This window comes from Sus scrofa, chromosome 18 (genome assembly GCF_000003025.6).
Source record: "Sus scrofa isolate TJ Tabasco breed Duroc chromosome 18, Sscrofa11.1, whole genome shotgun sequence".
NCBI classification, from domain to species: Eukaryota; Metazoa; Chordata; class Mammalia; order Artiodactyla; family Suidae; genus Sus; species Sus scrofa.
Genome location: NC_010460.4, coordinates 18,463,817 through 18,482,808, shown reverse-complemented (window position 1 = coordinate 18,482,808; position 18,992 = coordinate 18,463,817). Strand labels below are relative to the sequence as shown.

The 18,992-nt window shown below is 47.8% G+C and overlaps 1 protein-coding gene across 3 annotated transcripts; it reads left to right on the top strand.

The window, feature by feature from the left end:
• On the top strand, window positions 710-16,245 carry CPA1 (carboxypeptidase A1). Of its 3 annotated transcripts, XR_002340207.1 has the most exons (11): window positions 710-1,314; window positions 7,013-7,094; window positions 7,560-7,793; window positions 8,041-8,142; window positions 8,679-8,780; window positions 8,973-9,083; window positions 9,678-9,768; window positions 10,292-10,491; window positions 11,017-11,101; window positions 12,642-12,923; window positions 15,126-16,245. XR_002340207.1 is itself a non-coding variant. In XM_005673165.3 (10 exons), exons 1-10 carry the CDS (start codon window positions 1,238-1,240, stop codon window positions 12,827-12,829), a joined length of 1,272 nt encoding a protein of 423 aa, XP_005673222.1. In that variant the 5' UTR covers window positions 710-1,237; the 3' UTR covers window positions 12,830-14,164.

Below are 18,992 nucleotides of genomic sequence, written 5' to 3'. Positions count from 1 at the left end.
AGTCTGTGGCAGCTTCTCTGAGGGGAGGAGAGGATCTGAAGGGGCCTCTGAATCTGTTTCTTTGCTCTAGTTCAAGTGACTTAATCATAAAGCCATAGAACTTTCCAGATAAAAGGGTCTTTTGAAAGCTTCTAATCCAACCCTTTGCAGTTGTAAAGTCTTGGGGCCTCTGGATCATGCAGCTTACGCAAGGCCCCACAGGAGCCTGATGGCCGAGGAAAGCCAGGGATTGTCCTCCTAGGACTGAAGGGTCTCCTCAGCAAGCTCAGGGTGGAGCTCATGGCTGGGGGTTTACGCTCACAAGTAAAGGTGTAAAAGCTCAAGACTTATCATGCAAGTTTCAGATATATTACAGAATAATCTCTTTCATAAAACTTGAACTTTTCCCTCTGATTTCTTAGGTATATAATACTAAACAAGAATTTTTTCCCTCGCATTCTGCTTTTTTTTTTTTTTTCTTCCAACAAACTGCTCTCTTTTAGGTGTGTTTTTTCATCCTTTTCACCAGTAAAATTTATGAGAATTTATTTAAAAGAAAAAAACATTGGAAAAACTGAGGAGAGAAAGAGCGATTATACCTATGGAAAGCTATAAAGAACCACAGTGAATGTGCTGTGGTTATTGCTTTCTTAAAAAAACAAACTAGGCAGGCAGTTTGGAATGCAAAAGAGTCTTGTGGCGGGCGGTGGGGGGGGTGGGGTGGCGAGGGTGATGGGCTAGTGACTGGGGACTCAGGAGTCCGGTAAGGCGCTCTTCACTTCCCCTTCCTCCTCTCTCTCCCCTCTGACCGCCCCAGACAGGGCCAGAAAGAAAATGACTTTACTGAAAAATTCAACTTTAAAAAGCTTCTTTAGAAAAATAAGAAGGCCCCAGGCAGTCACTTAGTACAAGCCAAGGGAGAAACCGGTGAACAAGGGGCCTGTCAGTGCTTGACAAACTGTGAAGGACAACTCCAGCCTGTTTGCCTTCAGAGGGTCTCCTTCCCCCGAGGATTAGGATTCGGGGACAATCCCGGGAATGTTGATGTTTGCCATTCTAATTGTTTGATCCCTCCCTAGCCTCTCCCCAGGGCCTGTACTAGGCCTCTTGCTCTCTCCTAACCAGCTCTGCCAAGATCTGTGGTTCTCCATCCACTTCCCCGCCCTTCAGCCTGCCTCCTTCCACTCCCTGAAACATGGCCAAGGCCACAGGGTGACATCTCACAACATTTCTCTTGGGAACGCAGAAGGGAAATGCAATGGAGAAAAGAAAGCACCCAAGCTGCATGCTGGCGATCACTGATGCTGCGGTTGGTGGTTCCTGTTCCTCCATGAGGTAACCCCTACCGCCTTCACTCTCCTTGAGCCTCTGCCTGCTCCTGTGTTGCTGGGGCAGCCTCTTGTGCCCCCACTCCAGTGTAGGAATGCACCCCCAAGGCTTCCCAGCAACTCTCTCAGACTCAGAAGCAAACCTCCCCTTCACCCTTTCCCTTCTGCACATGGGACATGCCTGCTTAGTTCCTCTCTCTCCTGCATCTCTGTTCTGAGATTTGGGCTGTGACTTGACTTTCCTTCCTAAGACCCACTGGAGTGCGACAATTCCTCCAAAGAAAAATTCTGCTTCCATTTCTGAGGGCAAACAGTGCTAGCTACTTTATTCTATTATTACTACTACTATTATTATTATTATTATTATTGTGTCTTTTTTTGGGGCCACCCTCGTGGAATATGGAGGTTCCCAGGCTAAGGGTCGAATTGCAGCCATAGCTGCCAGCCTACCCCACAGCCACAGCAATGCTATATTCCAGCCACCTCTGCAACCTACACCACAGCTCACGGCAACGCCAGATCCTTAATCCAATGAGTGAGGCCAGGGATCGAACCCTCATCCTCACGGATACTAGTCAGGTTTGTTAACCACTGAGCCACGAAGGGAACTCCATGCTAGCTACTTTAAAGTGACAGCTCCACAGCTCCTCAAAGCTAGCAAATACTGGACACTCAGCTGTGAAAGCAAAACTCAAGGAGGCTGCTGACAGACTTCTTCCTCCCTGTCTCCCATGATGCCCCTCAACCCTGAGACCCCCTAGAACAGCCTTAGCAGGATGTGGTCCCTCTTGGCCTACCCTGCCCTGGGAACATTACCCATCTCAAGCCTCAGGGCCCAGAGGCCCTATTCTGATCTCCCCATAAACCTGGCAAGGCCCTCTTCACCCTGCCCAGACCTGTCACTATGGCTGTGATTTGTTTAGGGGTAAAAAATATGCATGCCCTAGAATCACATGGCCATCATTCTGACCAACTCCCTCATTTCATAGATGAGGAAACTGAGGCTCAGGGATATGCAGGGACCTGCCCCGAATTGTGTACTGGGTTTGTGGCAGCCTACTTTTACAAGGCATCTCTCATTTTGCTCGCTTTTGAAGTTAGACAATGTCTTCGTGTTAACTGGGTACTTTTTGTAGTTACGTGACAGAAAACTGACTTGAAAAAGCTTGAGGAAAAATGTAGAATTTGTTAGCTCATCCCTAGCACTGGGGTGGGGGTAGGGTGGCTAGGTCCACCTGAATCACATGGCCTCAGAGTCAGGAAGGGTGGACCCTAAGGGAAGATGATGGTGCTGTTATCAGGAGGAGGATACTGGGAGGGGCATGTAAGAGACTGAGGAGTGCTCCATCGGCTCCTCAAATTCCCACCCACTTCTCACCCCATACACACACTGTCCCATGTACAGCCTTAAACACACTTGCCCAAGGGAGACAGCTGAAGTCTGATCCATCTACTGCATCCAGCCGTTTGCACTCTCTTCAAAGATCTCCCTGGTGCGCTCTTTGATCTCTGATGTGGACATGGGGGACTGCTCCTTCTGCCCCTTTAGCAATCCACTTTCTAGGTTTTAGTTTTGGGGGGTCTCTAAGAACTGTCTTAGAGCCCATTTACCATGCTTGGGTGTTTGGCTGAATGCCCAGCAGGGCTGCCATGGATAGCTGTCCAGTTTGTGCACTGCACAAAGGTATTCTGCTGAGGATAAGGGATAATGTCTGCCCAGACTGAGAGGGGTGCCTTTCTCCATTTCACATAAAGCTTCCCCTGGGCTAAAATTTATTGTTTTCTGACAATACAAATATTTTCTTTTTCTTTTTTGTGTATGATAATACAAATATTTTAAAAGCTTAGTGCATCAGTTAGAATGATTTTTATAGCAACAACAGACATTTCAATTAATAAGAAAATTTGTATTTCTTCAAATTATGTGACCCAAAGGTAGGGCAACAGACTGGACAATATCTCGATATCCTTCTCTTGATAGCCAGAGAAAGGTACCTCCTTCTCAAGAGTAGGGAAATGTTTTCTAGAAGCTTCCTGATTGATCTCCCTTCATATGTCTTTTGACAAAACTGGGTCCCATGCCTACCTCTGAACCAGTCACTTACAAAAGAGAATGAGATTTACTGAAGATTATCTTAGACCAATCTTACCAATCTATCCCTGAGCTGGGAATGAGGTGAACTTCCTGAAGTGTGACATTTTGTACATTCTGGGTTTGGAAGGAGGGAGGGACACTGAATGATAGTTGGTGTGACAACAGCAGGTCTGTGTCTGTTTGCACTCAGGCACTTACCCAGTGACCTGTCCTTGAATCTAGATGCCAGCCTGGTGGTTTCTTTCTCATGCTATTAGGTCTTGGTGCTCTGCCTGTTCCCCCAGCTTTCAACCCTATGGCCCTTATCTTTGCCCTTGCTCTGGGCGGATGTGAAACACATCCATGGGTAGAAAGGCAGACCTGTGGCCCTCTGCCCCAGGTTCCAGTTTAGCAATTTGGTCTTAAGCAAGAGGCCATTTTCAGCTTCCTGAGGTGCTTTGGAGGGACCCAGGAATTAGGCTTAACCTCTGCCTGAGACCTACATTCCTCTGCCAGTGTGCTTTCAGCTTCCTGTCATTGCTGGCCCTAATTTCAGCTTGCAGCGTTGAATTAATCTTTTCCAGCCTTGCAAGAAAATAGGTTATATGACCCTTGGACAGCTTAGCTTGCTTACTGGAGGTAGCAAGAGACCCTCTTGGTGAGGCAGTCCCCCCCTCCCACCGCTTTTCCCCCTTTTCCAATGGGCTTGTCTTTTCTGGAAAGCACAGAAGTCCCAAGAATTAGCCAACACCCCCCTTGCCATGTGTAGTGTTTGTGAAACATTAAAAATTACAGGACAGCTTCTGATTTGGAAACAGAAAAAGAAATATTGTTTTCATAATGCAAACTAAAGAAAGGCCCTACAAAACCTTCTTTCCTGTTGGGGAACAGATTAGAATACCTTGAGAGCACTGCAGGGCACTAAGAGAGGAGGGGGACTGTGAGGGATGGGTGGGACATTGTTCCTGGTCTTAGGAAATATCTAGTTTCACTGGGGAGACAGAAACAACACTCTAGGAACAATTCAGGAGAAATGAGTTTGTGTTTAAGCAGAAAGTAATGAGAGAAACACCCTTTCCCTTCCCTGCCTGGCAAAATCCAGTCATTAAGACCCAGGTGACTTTTCACTTTCTTGGTAAAGTCATAGTTCTGAGTCCATAAGCCCTACTCGTGCTTTTTGATCTAAGTCACAGAAAATGCACTGACTGCCCAGGTCTCCTCTGTCAAGGAGAGAAGCCCAATGAGTGTCCAGAATGTTTAATTCTGTTTTGGTGACAGCTTATTGGAGACCTGCTGGAAAACTAACATATTGGTTGGTTACTTCCATCTATCCCACTAAACTGTGAGCTCCCTCAGCTCCCTGACAGGCCAGTGGGGAGCATAGTTGACTGATGCAACCATTGCCATGGTGCAACAAGGCCACACTTTCCACGGGCTCTTCCCAGCTAGTGACTGAGCTGAGCGCAGCACTAGTGCCAGCATGCCTGTGGGACATAGCGACCCCCTGAACTACAGCGTTGGCTTCAAGATTACGGATCAACCCGACTGAAATGTTCTTGGCACTGCACTGCTGCCCGAGTTCTTCCTGCCCAATCCTCCTTCCTTCCCTTTCCCCTCTCCCAGCTGTCAGACCTACAACTGGGTGAAAGCCCCTCTCTACCTCCCCTTTATCCTTCATGTTTAATCCTGTCTTGGTGACCAACAGCTCCTTGGAAATCTTGAAGAACACAAGTGTGTTGGTTACTTCTCTCTTCCCTGCCGGACTGAGTTCCATGAGATCAGGGACCAGTCTGCCTTGGGCATCAGCGTGGGTGGGACCACAGAACCTAGCCCAGAAGGATGAATGTGCAAAGAGATGAGCATTCAGAGAAGGGGCAGATATGTGAAAGAGAAAGAAGCCAGAAGGAATTTCAGAGAAGAGGTAAGCCTTGCCTGGGGGCTGGAGGGCTGGCAATGCTGCTGGAGTAGAACAGTCTTCATGGAGGCTCAACATCTGTTGAGGGTTAATTCAGTGTTTGATCATCTTCCCAGAGCTATGCTCAGGAGAGAGTTGTGGTAAATGTAACGTGGTCACTCTGCCTTGGCACACGAAGGTTGGCCAGGTAGAGAGTGGATTGGAGAGGCAGAGGGAACAAATGGAAACCAGAAAGGGCTGCCTCGGGCTCTTGTCAGTGCCTAAGAGTGAGGCCCTGACATAGAGCAGGGCCCCCAGATGGTGCTGGGAACTGCTGGGGCCCCTGTGGATTAGGGTGGATTTGTGTCAGATGTCTCTGCAATGAGATCAGCAGCCAGAGCCAAAACAAATTCCTGTTTGTGAATTCCAGTTTCTCCTGTACACTGTGCAGTCCCAACAGGGGTCTGGCCCTGGTTCCCGCCACCACCCTATCTACTCAGATGACATCTGGTTATAGTTCCCATCAAGGGCAACCCTGATCCCAGAGCCCAGAGTGGTAGGGGTGGGGTGAAACTTTTCGCTTCTGCTGCTGTGTCCTGATTCCCACAAGGCCACTGAGACTAGTAGGAGTGGGGCTGGGAAGTTCCCTTCAAGGAGCTGTACCTAGGGGCCAGGCAGCCCTGGACAAAACCAGTGTGGTGAGATGCCATCAAATTTGGAACCTGGCAGTGGGCAGATGGTCCCAGCTAAGTCTGTCATAGGGACAGAAGAGCTGGCACTCAGGGATGTGGGAGAAGGGGATGCCTTGTATGAGGCCCTAGTTAATGTGGCCACTAAAGAGTCCTAGCTCCTTCTACACTGCTTGGTCAGTAAACAGGACCTCAGGGGCTGTGGGCTACAGGGCTGTGGCAAGCGGGGTTCCAGCTTGGAGGCCTCAGCCCCAGCTGACCCTCAGGACCAGGCTGGCCCTTCATGGCCAGGGGTAGAGACCTGGCTTATCTCTCCAGCTGCCCTGTTCCCTGCCACTTTATCAGGGACAGGGGAAGGTGTCAGAGCTCAGAACTGCCACTTCTCCCTCCCCGTGGGATTGGACCCAGGTGCAAGCATAAGGACAGCTCTTGGGCACAGCCAGAAAGCCTCTGCCCTGGGAGCGTTTAAAAGGCTGCAGGACCTTCTCAGCCTCAGTTGAACTTCCTCACTGGCTTCAGCATGTGGGGGCTGCTGATTTTTAGTGTATTATTGGGGGGTGTCCTTGCCAAAGAGGATTTTGTGGGGTAGGAGCATGGAGAGGAGGGTGGATGCTCGGAGGGGAGATAGGGAGGACTCGGCCCCCAGCCAGCATCTTGAGAGATGGACAGACAGAGGCATGGGAAGATGGCCAGAGAGAAGCAGACTAGCTTATCCTGGAAGTCAGGCTGACTAGGGACCTGGGCTGAGAAGGGAGCTGGTCTCTTAGGACAGCCTTCTGGGCTCTGGAGAAATTTAAGCTCTGAGGAAGAATTTTCAGGAGAGGTGGCAACAGGAGGCTGGCTTTGGAGATGAGTTTAAACTTGAGTTTAAAGAGTTTGGGATGGGGATAGTAGCAGTGTCCAGAAGATTCCAAGGTGCTCAGGCCTCCCGTTGCTAGGATCCCTTGGCCCAAAGGACTGAGGCCCAGCCACCCTTCTCTCTCCTGGGGAGTGTGCATGGCCAGTGAGAGCTGCTGAGGCCCTCAGTCTCCCCTCTCACTCTGCCTAGGCATCAGGTGCTCCGAATCTCTGTGGATGATGAAGCCCAGGTACAGAAGGTGAAGGAGCTGGAGGACCTGGAGCACTTGCAGGTCAGAGGAAGTGGGAGTTACCCTGAGGCCCCAGGGTACCTTTCTGGGCTGATGGGCCTGTCCCAGGCCCCCACCCACCCAGGCCAACTGCGGTCTTGGCTCTCCCTAGCTACCCAGGAAGGAGCCATGGGGCTGATTAGGAGGTGACTTAAACCTCCCACTTGCAGAATCTTGCTGCCCTTGAGCATCTGCATAAAAGAGCGCATATACACCCCCTCTCCAGCCCTCACTTTCTAGCTCTTCTCTCTCCCTTGCTGCCTCAAAGCCTCTCCACTCTGCTCCCTGGGCCATTTCGCTGACCAAACAGGACTTTGTCCAGTGCCCAGGGTTCCCTTCCTCCTCTGCTCCTAACACCTGTGCCCCATCCCCAATGGTATGGGAAATTGAGAAATTCCAGCATCAACACCCCTCCCAGGTGGGCCCTTTCCCAGCCTGCTGTGACAGTGCCGGCTTTTGTCCTCCCAGCTGGACTTCTGGCGGGGCCCTGCCAGGCCAGGCTTCCCCATCGACGTCCGAGTGCCCTTCCCCAGCATCCAGGCTGTCAAAGTCTTCCTGGAGGCCCATGGCATCAGATATACAATCATGATCGAGGATGTGCAGTTGCTGCTGGATGAGGAGCAGGAGCAGATGTTCGCTTCCCAGGGCCGAGCCCGCACCACCAGCACCTTTAACTACGCCACCTACCACACCCTGGAGGAGGTGAGGGTCCCGGGGGCCACTCCCTACAAACACCAAGCTCTTTATCAGACTGCCAGCGTGCAGCCAGAGCTAGCTAGGGCCAGCCCAGGTGTGCATGGCACCTGCTCTGTCTCCGCGGGGCATGGAGGCTCTGGGTCGTGGCTCCTCTGCATGCAGCGCTCTCAGTAGCTAGCTAACGGAGCTGCCAAGGGAGGTAGCCTGGTGTCTGGGAGCCATGAAGGCAGGCTTCCCTCCTCTGCCTCCTCAGATCTATGACTTCATGGACATACTGGTGGCCGAGCACCCACAGCTTGTCAGCAAGCTCCAGATTGGCAGCAGCTATGAAGGCCGCCCCATCTACGTGCTGAAGGTAATGGGCACCTATAAGTGGACGCATGTGGACACATCTGCAAGAATGGGCACGCACATCTGTGCTTAGGCTCCCATGGGTGACCCCGAGGTTACAGAGAACACACTGTCATGCTACAGACTCCCTGTGTAGCATAGGTGTGTGCATACCTATACACATACAATTTAAACTTTTAAGTGACCCAAGTGTTTCCAATCAAGTGTCATGTTGTGGAAGGTATTGCAGAGTCTAGTAGTCCAGATAAAATATTTTGTTTGTGGCATCCAACAGAGAACTATGTATGGGCATCAGAACAGGTGGGGCCTGAAAATCTGGCTGAGTCATGTTTGCCCCAAGCTTGAGCCAAGGGCAGAAGGCCAGGCTCTGCAGGATCCCTGTCCAGACCCACCGACACATCCCACCTGAGTAATGGCCTCTCCTCATAGAGCCTTAACTTGAGATACCAGAGAGTAGACAGCTTCTGGTATGGGGTGCACTCCCCTTCAAGGAGGCAAGACATGGTCCCAGCTGAGCTATTTGCTGCTCTTCTCTTTCAGTTCAGCACTGGGGGAAACAACCGTCCGGCTATCTGGATTGACACGGGCATCCATTCCCGGGAGTGGGTCACCCAGGCCAGTGGGGTCTGGTTTGCAAAGAAGGTAAGCCTGGAGAGGTGGGGAGGGCTCTTGACTGGTGGGGCATTGGTATCCAAGACCCACAAAAGCTTGACGCCTGCTTCCCATCTAGAAGCAATGACCACAGAGGGAGGCTGAAGACAGGCATCTGTTGCTCTAGCACGACAGATGCCTGGCCTGGCTCACTCTACCCATCTGCTCCCTAACTCCTATTAGATCACTGAAGACTATGGCCAGGACCCGGCTTTCACCGCCATTCTTGACAACTTGGACATCTTCCTGGAGATTGTCACTAACCCTGACGGTTTTGCCTTTACCCACAGTGAGGTATAGGACTTTCTCATTCTCGGGGAAAGCAGGGTAGACCTTGGGCCCAAAGCTGCTGACCCCTAATCTCAGCCCCCAGGAGCTGAGGGAGGGGCAGACAGACCTGTCCTCCTAGATCAGGGGTTCTTGACCTCGGCATTCTTCATATTTGGGGCAGATAATTCTGTGTGTGGAGGGGGAGGGCTGTCCATTGCAGTCAGCATCCTAACCTGTTCAACCCCATAGTTGAGACCAAAAATATCTTCAGATATTGCCAGATGTCCAGGTGTGAGGGGACAGAACTGTCCCCAGTGGAGACCCACTGTCTAGATCTTATTCTCTGGTTCTGTTTTATTTTTATGGGAGAGCAGCTCACCAATCAATTGTGTAAGGGGTTGGGGAGATGTCACATACCCTCTTCACTTTGCACTAGTAGAACCCGCTGGCCAAATACCATCCATAGTCTCCTCCATTCTCCTTCATCCAAGAGCCCCCCCTTGCAGATCTTGCTCCTTGACAAACAGCTGAAAGTGGTTTCTGATCCCACGTCATGTCCGCACCCAGGCTTTGGATTGTGCCTGCTGTGGGGTGGCTAATCCACTTTTCCTTTCTCAGAATCGAATGTGGCGCAAGACTCGATCCCGCACGTCGGGCTCTTTCTGTGTTGGGGTGGACCCCAACAGGAACTGGGATGCCGGCTTTGGGGGTAAGGCCCAGTGTGGTTTGGGGAGCAGGGATGGGACACCCTGGAATGGCTCCTTGCCATCCTTTGTCCTGCTGGCCCCACTCCTCTCCTGCCCTAACAATGGGGGCACAGGGGGAATGTTGGCCCCTCCTCCAAGGTGCCCAGTGAGGAAGGTGGCCCTCTGAGATCTGCTTGTCCCTTGCTTATAAAGTCCCTCCCAGTGGAACCGAAGTCTGAAACCTGTCTGGGGGTTTTCTAGCATAACTTCAGCTCCTTCCATCTGTGGTCACTTCACTACAAGAACTGGTCTCACATGAGGAGCCCTTCTTACCTCTCTGGGCATGTCCATTAGCTTTGTTTAAGCTTGGCTGGGGAGGGAGGCAGGACCCCCAGGTTATAAAAGCCTTCTGCCCTTCCCTAATCCAGGGTGGGGGTGAGCCTTCTTGCATCTCATCTCACCCCGAATTCCATGCAAAGACCAGAGCCATGGAAGCCACATTGCTTGGGTGTAAGGAATGCAGACTACTCCCCTCCCTTCCCACAGGGGCAGGAGCCAGCAGCAACCCATGCTCGGAAACTTACCATGGCAAGTTTCCCAATTCTGAAGTGGAAGTCAAGTCCATCGTGGACTTTGTGAACGACCATGGAAACATCAAGGCCTTCATCTCCATCCACAGCTACTCCCAGCTCCTCCTCTATCCCTATGGCTACAAAACAGAAGCACCTGCGGACAAGGATGAGCTGGTATGTGCTGACCCCTGCTTCTCCTCCCACCCCCAGAGCAGCTTTGGGCAAGCCTAGGTTTTCATCCATCAAAGCTGTTTAAGCCAAGAGGGTTTACACTGTGCCTAGCATCCTTTTTCCCATGGACCCCCTTATGGCTTGGGAAGACCAGCAAGGCAGGCTAGCCTTTCTGTCTTCAAAGCTGAGGCACAGAGTAGTTGAGTCACTTCTGTCACATGACAGAACAAGGGGCAGGGCTGAACTTTGAGCTTGTACCACAAGTTCATACTTGGAACTGCAGGGTGACCAATGGGCAGGGAAGTACCAGCCAGACATCCTGAAAGGTCAGAGGATCATGGGGCTGCTGAGTTCCCGGGGTTGAATCTGCAGGCCCTACCCAGCTCCTTGCTGTCTGCTGGGGGCCGACTTCTGCAGGGTATTTGCTCCTAGGTTACCTCCCAGCCCCCAGGACACCCTGGCTCTGCTGCTCTGGGGGGTCTGGTGTTGCTGGCACTTACAAGTGGTCTTGCTTGGTGTTTTCTCCAGGATCAGATATCTAAGTCTGCTGTTGCCGCCCTGACCTCTCTGTATGGGACCAAGTTCCAGTATGGCAGCATCATCACTACAATTTGTAAGTGGGTGCATGGTCTCTGTGGGTGGTCTTGGGAGGAAGCTCAGCTGGCTTTCCATGCCCAGCGGAGTGTCCCTCCTGGAGGAGGTGCCTTGATCTGGGAGCATGGGCAAGAAGAACGGCCCTAGCTGTGCCTGACAACTGCTGGCTTGGTGGGCAGTTTCCTCATGTGAACTCTGCCTTCCTCCATAGCTTCAAACACTTCAGCTTAACTTCTTCTAAGAACCTCTGTCCTCTTATCTTGCGGTTAAGTCCAGTTTCATGCCTAGAGGGGGTGGAGAGTTTTGCTGGCCTTTGTAGATCCGCAAGAAATCCAACTTAAAAAAATGTTCCTCCTCCAAAGCCCTTCAATTAGAGGATAGGTAGCCTGTATTTTCCCCTGGGGGAAGCACTGCTATATCAAAATGGAATTAGGCCAACAAATGTTTACTGAACACCTACTATGTGCCAGGCATTGTTTTGTGTGCTTGGGATACAGTTGGGAATAAGGTAAACAAAGACCAGGAAACTGTCATCATAGCCAGGGAGACCGACAATAAACATGAATAAGGAAATGATACGGTATGTTAGGTGCTAAGTACTAGGGAGGAAAAGAACTGCTAGGACAGGGTGAGGGGCCTCAGGAGTACTAGGGGTGCAAGCAGGGCAGGTGGGCTGGAGGGAAGGCTTCCTTGAGAGAGCAGCATTTGGACAAGTGCTGAAGGAAATGAGGGATGGAGTCAAGAGGCTATCTGAGGAAGAGTCTTCTAGATGGAAATCTTCTAGAATGAAGGCCCTACCATGTGCCCTGGCCTAGCAGGAAGAGCACAGAGACCCAGTGGCTATAGCGGAGAGGTGGGGCGAGTGTGTGAGGGGCTGACAGGAGTCAAGAGAACTGACAAAGCAGGGGACGGGGACACATACCTCAGACTTCCTGGAGCACCTGGTGTTGGGGGCTAAGCAGGCCACAGTCTTACTTGGGGCTGGCCTTGGTTTTGGCCTCCAGGCCTTCTTTGGAAACTGTTTCAACCCTGGTCAAAAGGTTTTTGCTTCGTTCAATATTGTCAGGTTAAATTCTGACACGCAGCTACTTCCCTCTCCCCAGCCTAATTCCACAGCATCGCATTACCTACTGCAAATCTGGGCAGACAGACGAGGGGCTTTTGCTTTGACTCTGGCCCCTGCACTTTTGCCCTGCAGACCAGCGCCCTGGAGGACAATCCCGGTTACCAAAGTGGGCAAGTCTGGTATATTTAGGGCCTTGACCCAAGTGGCTGTTCAGTGGAGGTGGTTTTCAGTAGGGCTTTCAAAATCTCGGGAACTTCCTGCATCCCCAGTGAGAGGAGAACCATTGCTGGTCTGCCTCTCTGGGCCTCTTGGACTGAGATCCTTAGGGGAGCTTCTTGGGCAAAGCCAGGCTGCTTGATCAACATGAGGAACTCAGCAGATGCTGACTCCAGCCAGCACTGCACAAGGCTCTGGGCTTTGGACCATTAGCCTGGCCCACACAAATGTTTCCAAGGGAGTGACCTTTGTTCTCCTGTTTCTACTCCTGCCCCAGACCAAGCCAGTGGAGGCACCATTGACTGGACGTACAACCAGGGCATCAAGTACTCCTTCTCCTTCGAGCTCCGGGACACTGGGCGCTATGGCTTCCTGTTGCCAGCCTCCCAGATCATCCCCACAGCCCAGGAGACATGGCTGGCACTTCTGACCATCATGGAGCACACTCTGAATCACCCCTACTGACCTGGCTCTCCTCCTCTCCAGCCCCGTGCAGGCAACCAAATAAAGTTTGAGTGTACATGGAACAGAATGGGGCTCGTGCATGAGAATGCGTATGGTGTGTCTGCCTGTTAAAGCTGTGGCAGAAGTGATTTAGTTCTTGCAGGTCTCACTGGAAATGTGTGGGTGGTTGGACTAGATGACCCCTAAACTCCCCTGCATTCCAAGGTCCTGTGAAGTTGTATCCAAGTGGTGTCTGTTTTAATTAGACCACCCTGAGCTCAGCTCGTCAGTGGGGTGATTTGTTCATACCTTAGCAGTAAGCAGCAGCCACAGCTGCTAACCAAATGCCCGGCACCCCACAGCGATGAGGAATTCAGCTTATACAATAGTCTAGCTAGCTGGATCCATCCATCTACTAAAGCAATAACCTTGAGTATGAAATAGAGTAATCCTGGTGGCCACTGTTGTCCCAAATCAGTGTTGCAGCCAGGCAAAGCAAACTTTTCTAAAGCAAAGTATGGTCTACTCTTGAATAAATTGGAAGAAAACAGTTGGGGTAAATGGAATCATTTAGTGAGGATAAAGAACAAACACCAATCCCAGGACATTTTATTAATTGTAGTATATCATGATGACTTTGTCTTTAGGGACAAAAGTAGTTTACTTTTCATCACCACATCCTTTCTAGCATCTCCTGGTACACTGTCTCCACTGCCTCCTTTCTACCCGCCAGCACTCCTTACTCTGTGCAAAATTTCTCAAACATAAGGCTCCCCTCTTGATAACCCTCCACAGCTCCTAGAATTTGGCTTCTCTCCTTTGGCTTGGTGATTCTGATGCTGTAGTATCACACATGGTGGCTAGCACCACAAGAGCATATATCTCAACTTTTTTTTTCAAAGCAAGAACCTACATTCTGTTTCTTCCAAATTTCTTAAGTTGTGACTGTGGAGCAGGGGGTTACTCCCATGGAAGCTGCTGGTGATGGATGGGGGTGTCTTGGTAGCTCTGGGAACAGGGGTGCTGGGGGGAAGGATGGCAGTCTCTCCCTGTATCAGCCAGATGAAGTGTCAGAATGCATCTAACTCCGCTGAATTAACATTGATGCCTTTTCCACATAAGATACCCTGAAAGTCAAGTCCTCTTAAAAAAAAGGGGCCCAATGGGGAATTTTCATCTTGGAGCGTTTTAAAAAATAATTTTTAATTAAAAAATTGAAGTATAGTTGAATTATATATTAGTTTCAGGTGTACAACAACAGAGTGATTCAAAGTGTTTATACATTATACTCCATTCATTAAAAAAATTTTTTTTTGGCTACCAAACATTCTAAAAAAACAAAAAGATGGAGTTCCCATTGTGGCTCAGCAATAATGAACCTGACTAGTATCCATGAGGATGCAGGTTTGATTCCTGGCCTCACTCAGTGGGTTGGGGATCCAGTGTTGCTGTGAGCTGTGGTGTAGATTTCATACATGGCTCAGATCTGGCGTTGCTGTGGCTGTGGCGTAGGTCGGCAGCTGCAGCTCAGATTCAACCCCTAGCCTGGGAACTTCCATATGCCTATGTGTGGCCCTAAATAAACTGTACTCCCCTGATACAGGACCACTTGGTTTTACATTTGGATCTCTAAAAACATCAACAATACTTGACATAAGATGCCCAGTAAATATTTACTGAATGAATATTACTAGAGAACTCATACATTTTATATTCTCTATTTTGTAGGCTTGCAAGTTGTGAATTTCCCTGAATTATAGTTTAGAAACTAAGCTTCTGAACAAGTAAGAGTCTTAAGAAAGCTGAAAAGACAAGGAATCACCAGAATGAAAATTCCATGAGGGCAGGGATTATGTTGTTTTGTTCAACACTCACTTCTATTGGTTGGCTCAAGTACGTGACACACAGCAGGCACTTAATTAATGCCTGTTAAATAGAGGCATGGAAGTTGTTAAATTTTTTTTGGTATTTTCAGCTATAGAAGGAATTTTACATTTTGTTTGCAGATATATATTTTTATAAATCTATAGGTAAACTTCATTTTATAAATAAAAACAAAGCTAAAAGAGAAAGTAATGCAGTTTATATAAAAAAAGTATTAATAACCTTGAGGGGAAAAATTAAAAAAAAAAAAGACTAACTTTTCAAAAGAAAAATAGGCAATTCCCCAAAGAAGAAACAAAAACAGCCAATAAACTTATGAAAAACACTGATCCTCTCAGTGATATTTTGTACATTAAAGAAAAAATATTTTTATTAAAAATTTTTTAAAAAATAGAAATAAATAAAGAAAAATATATTATTTTTCTCCCATCAGACTGACAAAGACTAAAAAGACTGACAACTCAGTATTATCAAGAGTATGAAGAAAGAAGACCTGTCATCTACTGCTGGTGGGAGATGAAATTTACACCACCTTTCTGGAGGAGAATTCTGGCAATATAAATAAAAAACTTCACTGGATTGCCACTTGGACCCTGTAAGTCCACCTGGAAAATTGATTTTATAAAAATATTCGGACAATTTCAAATAAATGTATTACAAGTTTGTAATAATAAAATCTTAAAAGAACCTAGATAGACACTAGTATTGATATGGATATGACACATTTACACAATGGAATATCCAAAAGCCATTGTGGTCTGTGTTGATACGGAAAAACGGTCACAATATGCTAAGCAAAAGAAACTGGCCACATGATGGAAATATTCTAAAATGGGATTGTAGTGATGGTGGCTCAATTCTGTAAATTTACTAAAAATCACTGAATTGTATCCTTAAAATGGTGAATTTTATAGTATGTGATTTATATTTCCATACAGTTGTTAAAAAAAAAAAAGCAGGCTACAACATAGTATATTGAGTATGAATCTTTTTCGTTTGAAAGATACATACCACTATGCATGGAAGTAGATATCCCCCAATAATAATTGTGGTTATCCTAGGCAGCAGAGATGATTTTCCTCTTTATATTTTTGTGAATTTCTTGCAATGAGCTTGTATAATCAGGGAAAAGGAAAAAAAAAAAAAAAAAAACTATTCCAAATACACCAGATAACTTGTGGGTAAAGTTATCTACTATCAATGTGTTACCAAAATCAAATATCTAAATGGCTGTCCTAATTTATGCCCAGATTCCTTTTCATAATTTGACTAATTTCTGCTGTTGTGCAGAAAATGCAGTTGTCTTATTTTTAGAAAAATTTACATTCCAGATAGAGCTGAAAGCAAGTGTTTCTACCAAGGGAAGGGTGCTAAGTTCTTCCCTTGGTAGAAATACTACCAAGGTCCCCTGGTTGGGGGCATTCCCAGGGCACTCTACAGGAGCTCTTGCTGCTCACATTCAGTTCCCCCAGCAGTCTGGGGAGTTGATTTTGCTAATGTCTATTCTCCAGGACTTTTCAAAAAATCTTTATTTTAAAATTTTTTTTGACTTTTTAGGGCTGTGCCCGTAGCATGTGGAAGTTCCCAGGCTAGGGGTCAAATTGGAGCTGCAGCTGCTGGCCTACACCACAGCCACAGCAACGCAGGAGCCAGGCCACATCTGTGACCTACACCACAGCTCATGACAACACCTGTGTTCTCATGGATACTAGTCAGGTTTGTTAACTGCTGAGCCATGTCAGGAACTCCTATTTTTTTAATTACAATTTTTTTTATTATAGTTGATTTACAATGTTGTGCTAATCTCTGCTGTACAGAAAAATCTTTATTTTTTATTTTTATTTTTTGGGTTTTTTTTTTGTCTTTTTAGGGCCACACCCATGGCATATGGAGGTTCCCAGGCTAGGGGTCTAATTGGAGCTGTAGCCGCCAGCCTATGCCAGAGCCACAGCAATGCGGGATCCGAGCCGCGTCTGTGACCTACACTACAGCTCACAGCTACACTGGATCCTTAACCTACTGAGTGAGGCCAAGGATTGAACCCGCAACCTCATGGTTCCTAGTCGGATAAAAAAAATCTTTATTTTTAAATTAACTCATTTTACTTTGTTTTCAGACCATTCTCTATGGTTCTCAGAGTGGCCTGTGGGCCATTGGTGGTCCATGAGAATCCTTCAGATAGTCTTTTGAATTAACACTAAGATACATGTCCAGCTTTCTGGCTGTGGCCTGAAGTTAAAATTGAAATGTCATTGAATTCAATCCAGATATGACCTCACTGGTCCCTCATCCAGTGCAGGGCTATTCCTCATCTCAGCAGTTGTTTTGCAAGGGCAAATGGGACTAGGTGAATGTGAAGATGCAGATGGACTTTTGCTCTAAGGACTCTAAGGACAGAAACATCATTCTGTGAACACACTAAGACCCAGATGCTCCTTACAGGAAACTGATGTGACCAACCATAACATTCAGATTGTCCAGGTGAAGGAAGAACTCTGAGAAAGTAGCACAGAGCACCTGTCAAATCTGAAAAACTGTCAGAGGGTAATGAGTTCTCCCCAAAGCTCTCAGGATCTACATTAATTTGGCAACTCAAACTGTGAGCGCCATCTAACAACCCCAGATATGGAGACTGCCAGATGTTTACTGCCAAACTAAAGGAAGAAAATTAAAAGTCTTCTGTTTGACCACAGTGGTGTGTTCAGCAACGTTTTTAGAAGAGTGAAGTGGAACAAGAGCTCTGCTAACGTGGACTGAGGCACAGGAGTTTGCTGCTGCTTCCCTCCCTGAAGCCCAGGCCTGTGGCCATGAGCCAAAATCACACAATTTATGTTTTAGCCTAAATCAGAAACATCACCACAGAGGAAAGAGAAGATCAGACACAAATCATATCAATAGAATTTTATTGAAGGACTAGTTCAACCAATCAGGAAAACAGACTGCCTTTTTCTCCTATGAAAAGTCTGTAACTCTCATTCCCTATGTGGTACACCTCATTAGGTGCTCATTAAAAAACAAAACAAATCTCAGAAACCCAGAGCACTTGTCTTCAAGATAGGTCACCAGACACAGACCATGGAATTTGGAGATATATGTTCCCAGGAGCAGATGTTTTAGTCCCTGATTTCTCAGGTAGAGAAAGAAGGCTTTCAGTGGGCTCTCTGGGAACCAGGAGGGAAGGGAAGCCAACAGCCAAGGGAGAGTTTCCATTGGTGAATTAGCAGCCTGACCAGGGAGAGAGTGGCTGTGTCCACCCAGAGTGGAAAGCACAGAGCAGAGTGGCTTTTCCACCCTCCAGCTGAGTGACTCGGGGCAAGTTGGTTAATTTCCAGTTAACCCTCAGTCTTCTCACCTGAAAATGGGGGTGCCTACCTCATAGGGATGTTGTGAGAATCACAACATAAAATGAATCTAGGTACACTGCCTAACACATTGTAAGCTCTCCATAAATGTTTGCTAGTATTGTGACCTGGAAATCTTTAAGAACTGAAACAAAAGAGAAAAAATAACCCATCTCAGATGGGGATGGTGGATGGTGTTCAATCTGTAACCAATGAGTTCTGAAGATGACTTTGAGTCTGAGGGGACCAGCAAAACAGACTGCAGACAGCCAGGGTAATAATGATGGCCCAGACAGCTTCCTGCAGAGGGTAGTCTAACAATCTCAGGGTTGTGAATGCCTCTCCTACAAAAGTAGGATGTACAAGGGGACAAGAGATAAGAGGCTTTCCGGGTCTCCAGAATGGCAAACCAGTGCTGAGTGGCCACCACAAGGGGCTTTACAGCCCAGACTTCAGTCTCGACAGGTTCAATTCATTTATTTGCACACCCTTATTAAGGGCCACTGTCATGTAGCTGCTGATTTTCACCCTCTGGGAGCTTAGAGTCAAAATAATTTTAAACAATTAATAAATGTAGCCCATCAAACAACAGTGTTTAATAAGTGACCTCTGTTTGCCACACATTCACCAGGTGCCCCGAGATGTTATGCAGGTGAAGAGACTTTGCGTCTGCATTTGGAACAAAGGAGATCAACATCAGAGAGTGAGAATGGGGTGGGGGTGGGGCAGTATAGTTTTGTAAACACATAAAATCATGCACTGAATCCCGTTCTGTCAGAATTTTCAATGCTGACAAATTGCCACCATTACATATTTTATGCTATAGCTGACCTGTGTACCAATTTAAGGACGTGACAATAGCAATTTCAATAATTACTGCAATTTTAGGAAAATATTACTACCCAAATGTATTCTGAACACTTTGGAAGCACACTGTGTCTTATTTATTGGTTTTATAG

What these genes read in the sequence shown, in the direction of transcription:
- CPA1 (XM_005673165.3), top strand. Translation starts at nt 1,238, where the DNA reads ATGGAGAAAAGAAAGCACCCAAGCTGCATGCTGGCGATCACTGATGCT. An exon ending in TTGCCTTTACCCACAGTGAG is followed by an intron (nt 9,084 to 9,677) that starts GTATAGGACTTT and finishes TTCCTTTCTCAG; the next exon opens with AATCGAATGTGGCGCAAGAC. An exon ending in CTGCGGACAAGGATGAGCTG is followed by an intron (nt 10,492 to 11,016) that starts GTATGTGCTGAC and finishes TGTTTTCTCCAG; the next exon opens with GATCAGATATCTAAGTCTGC.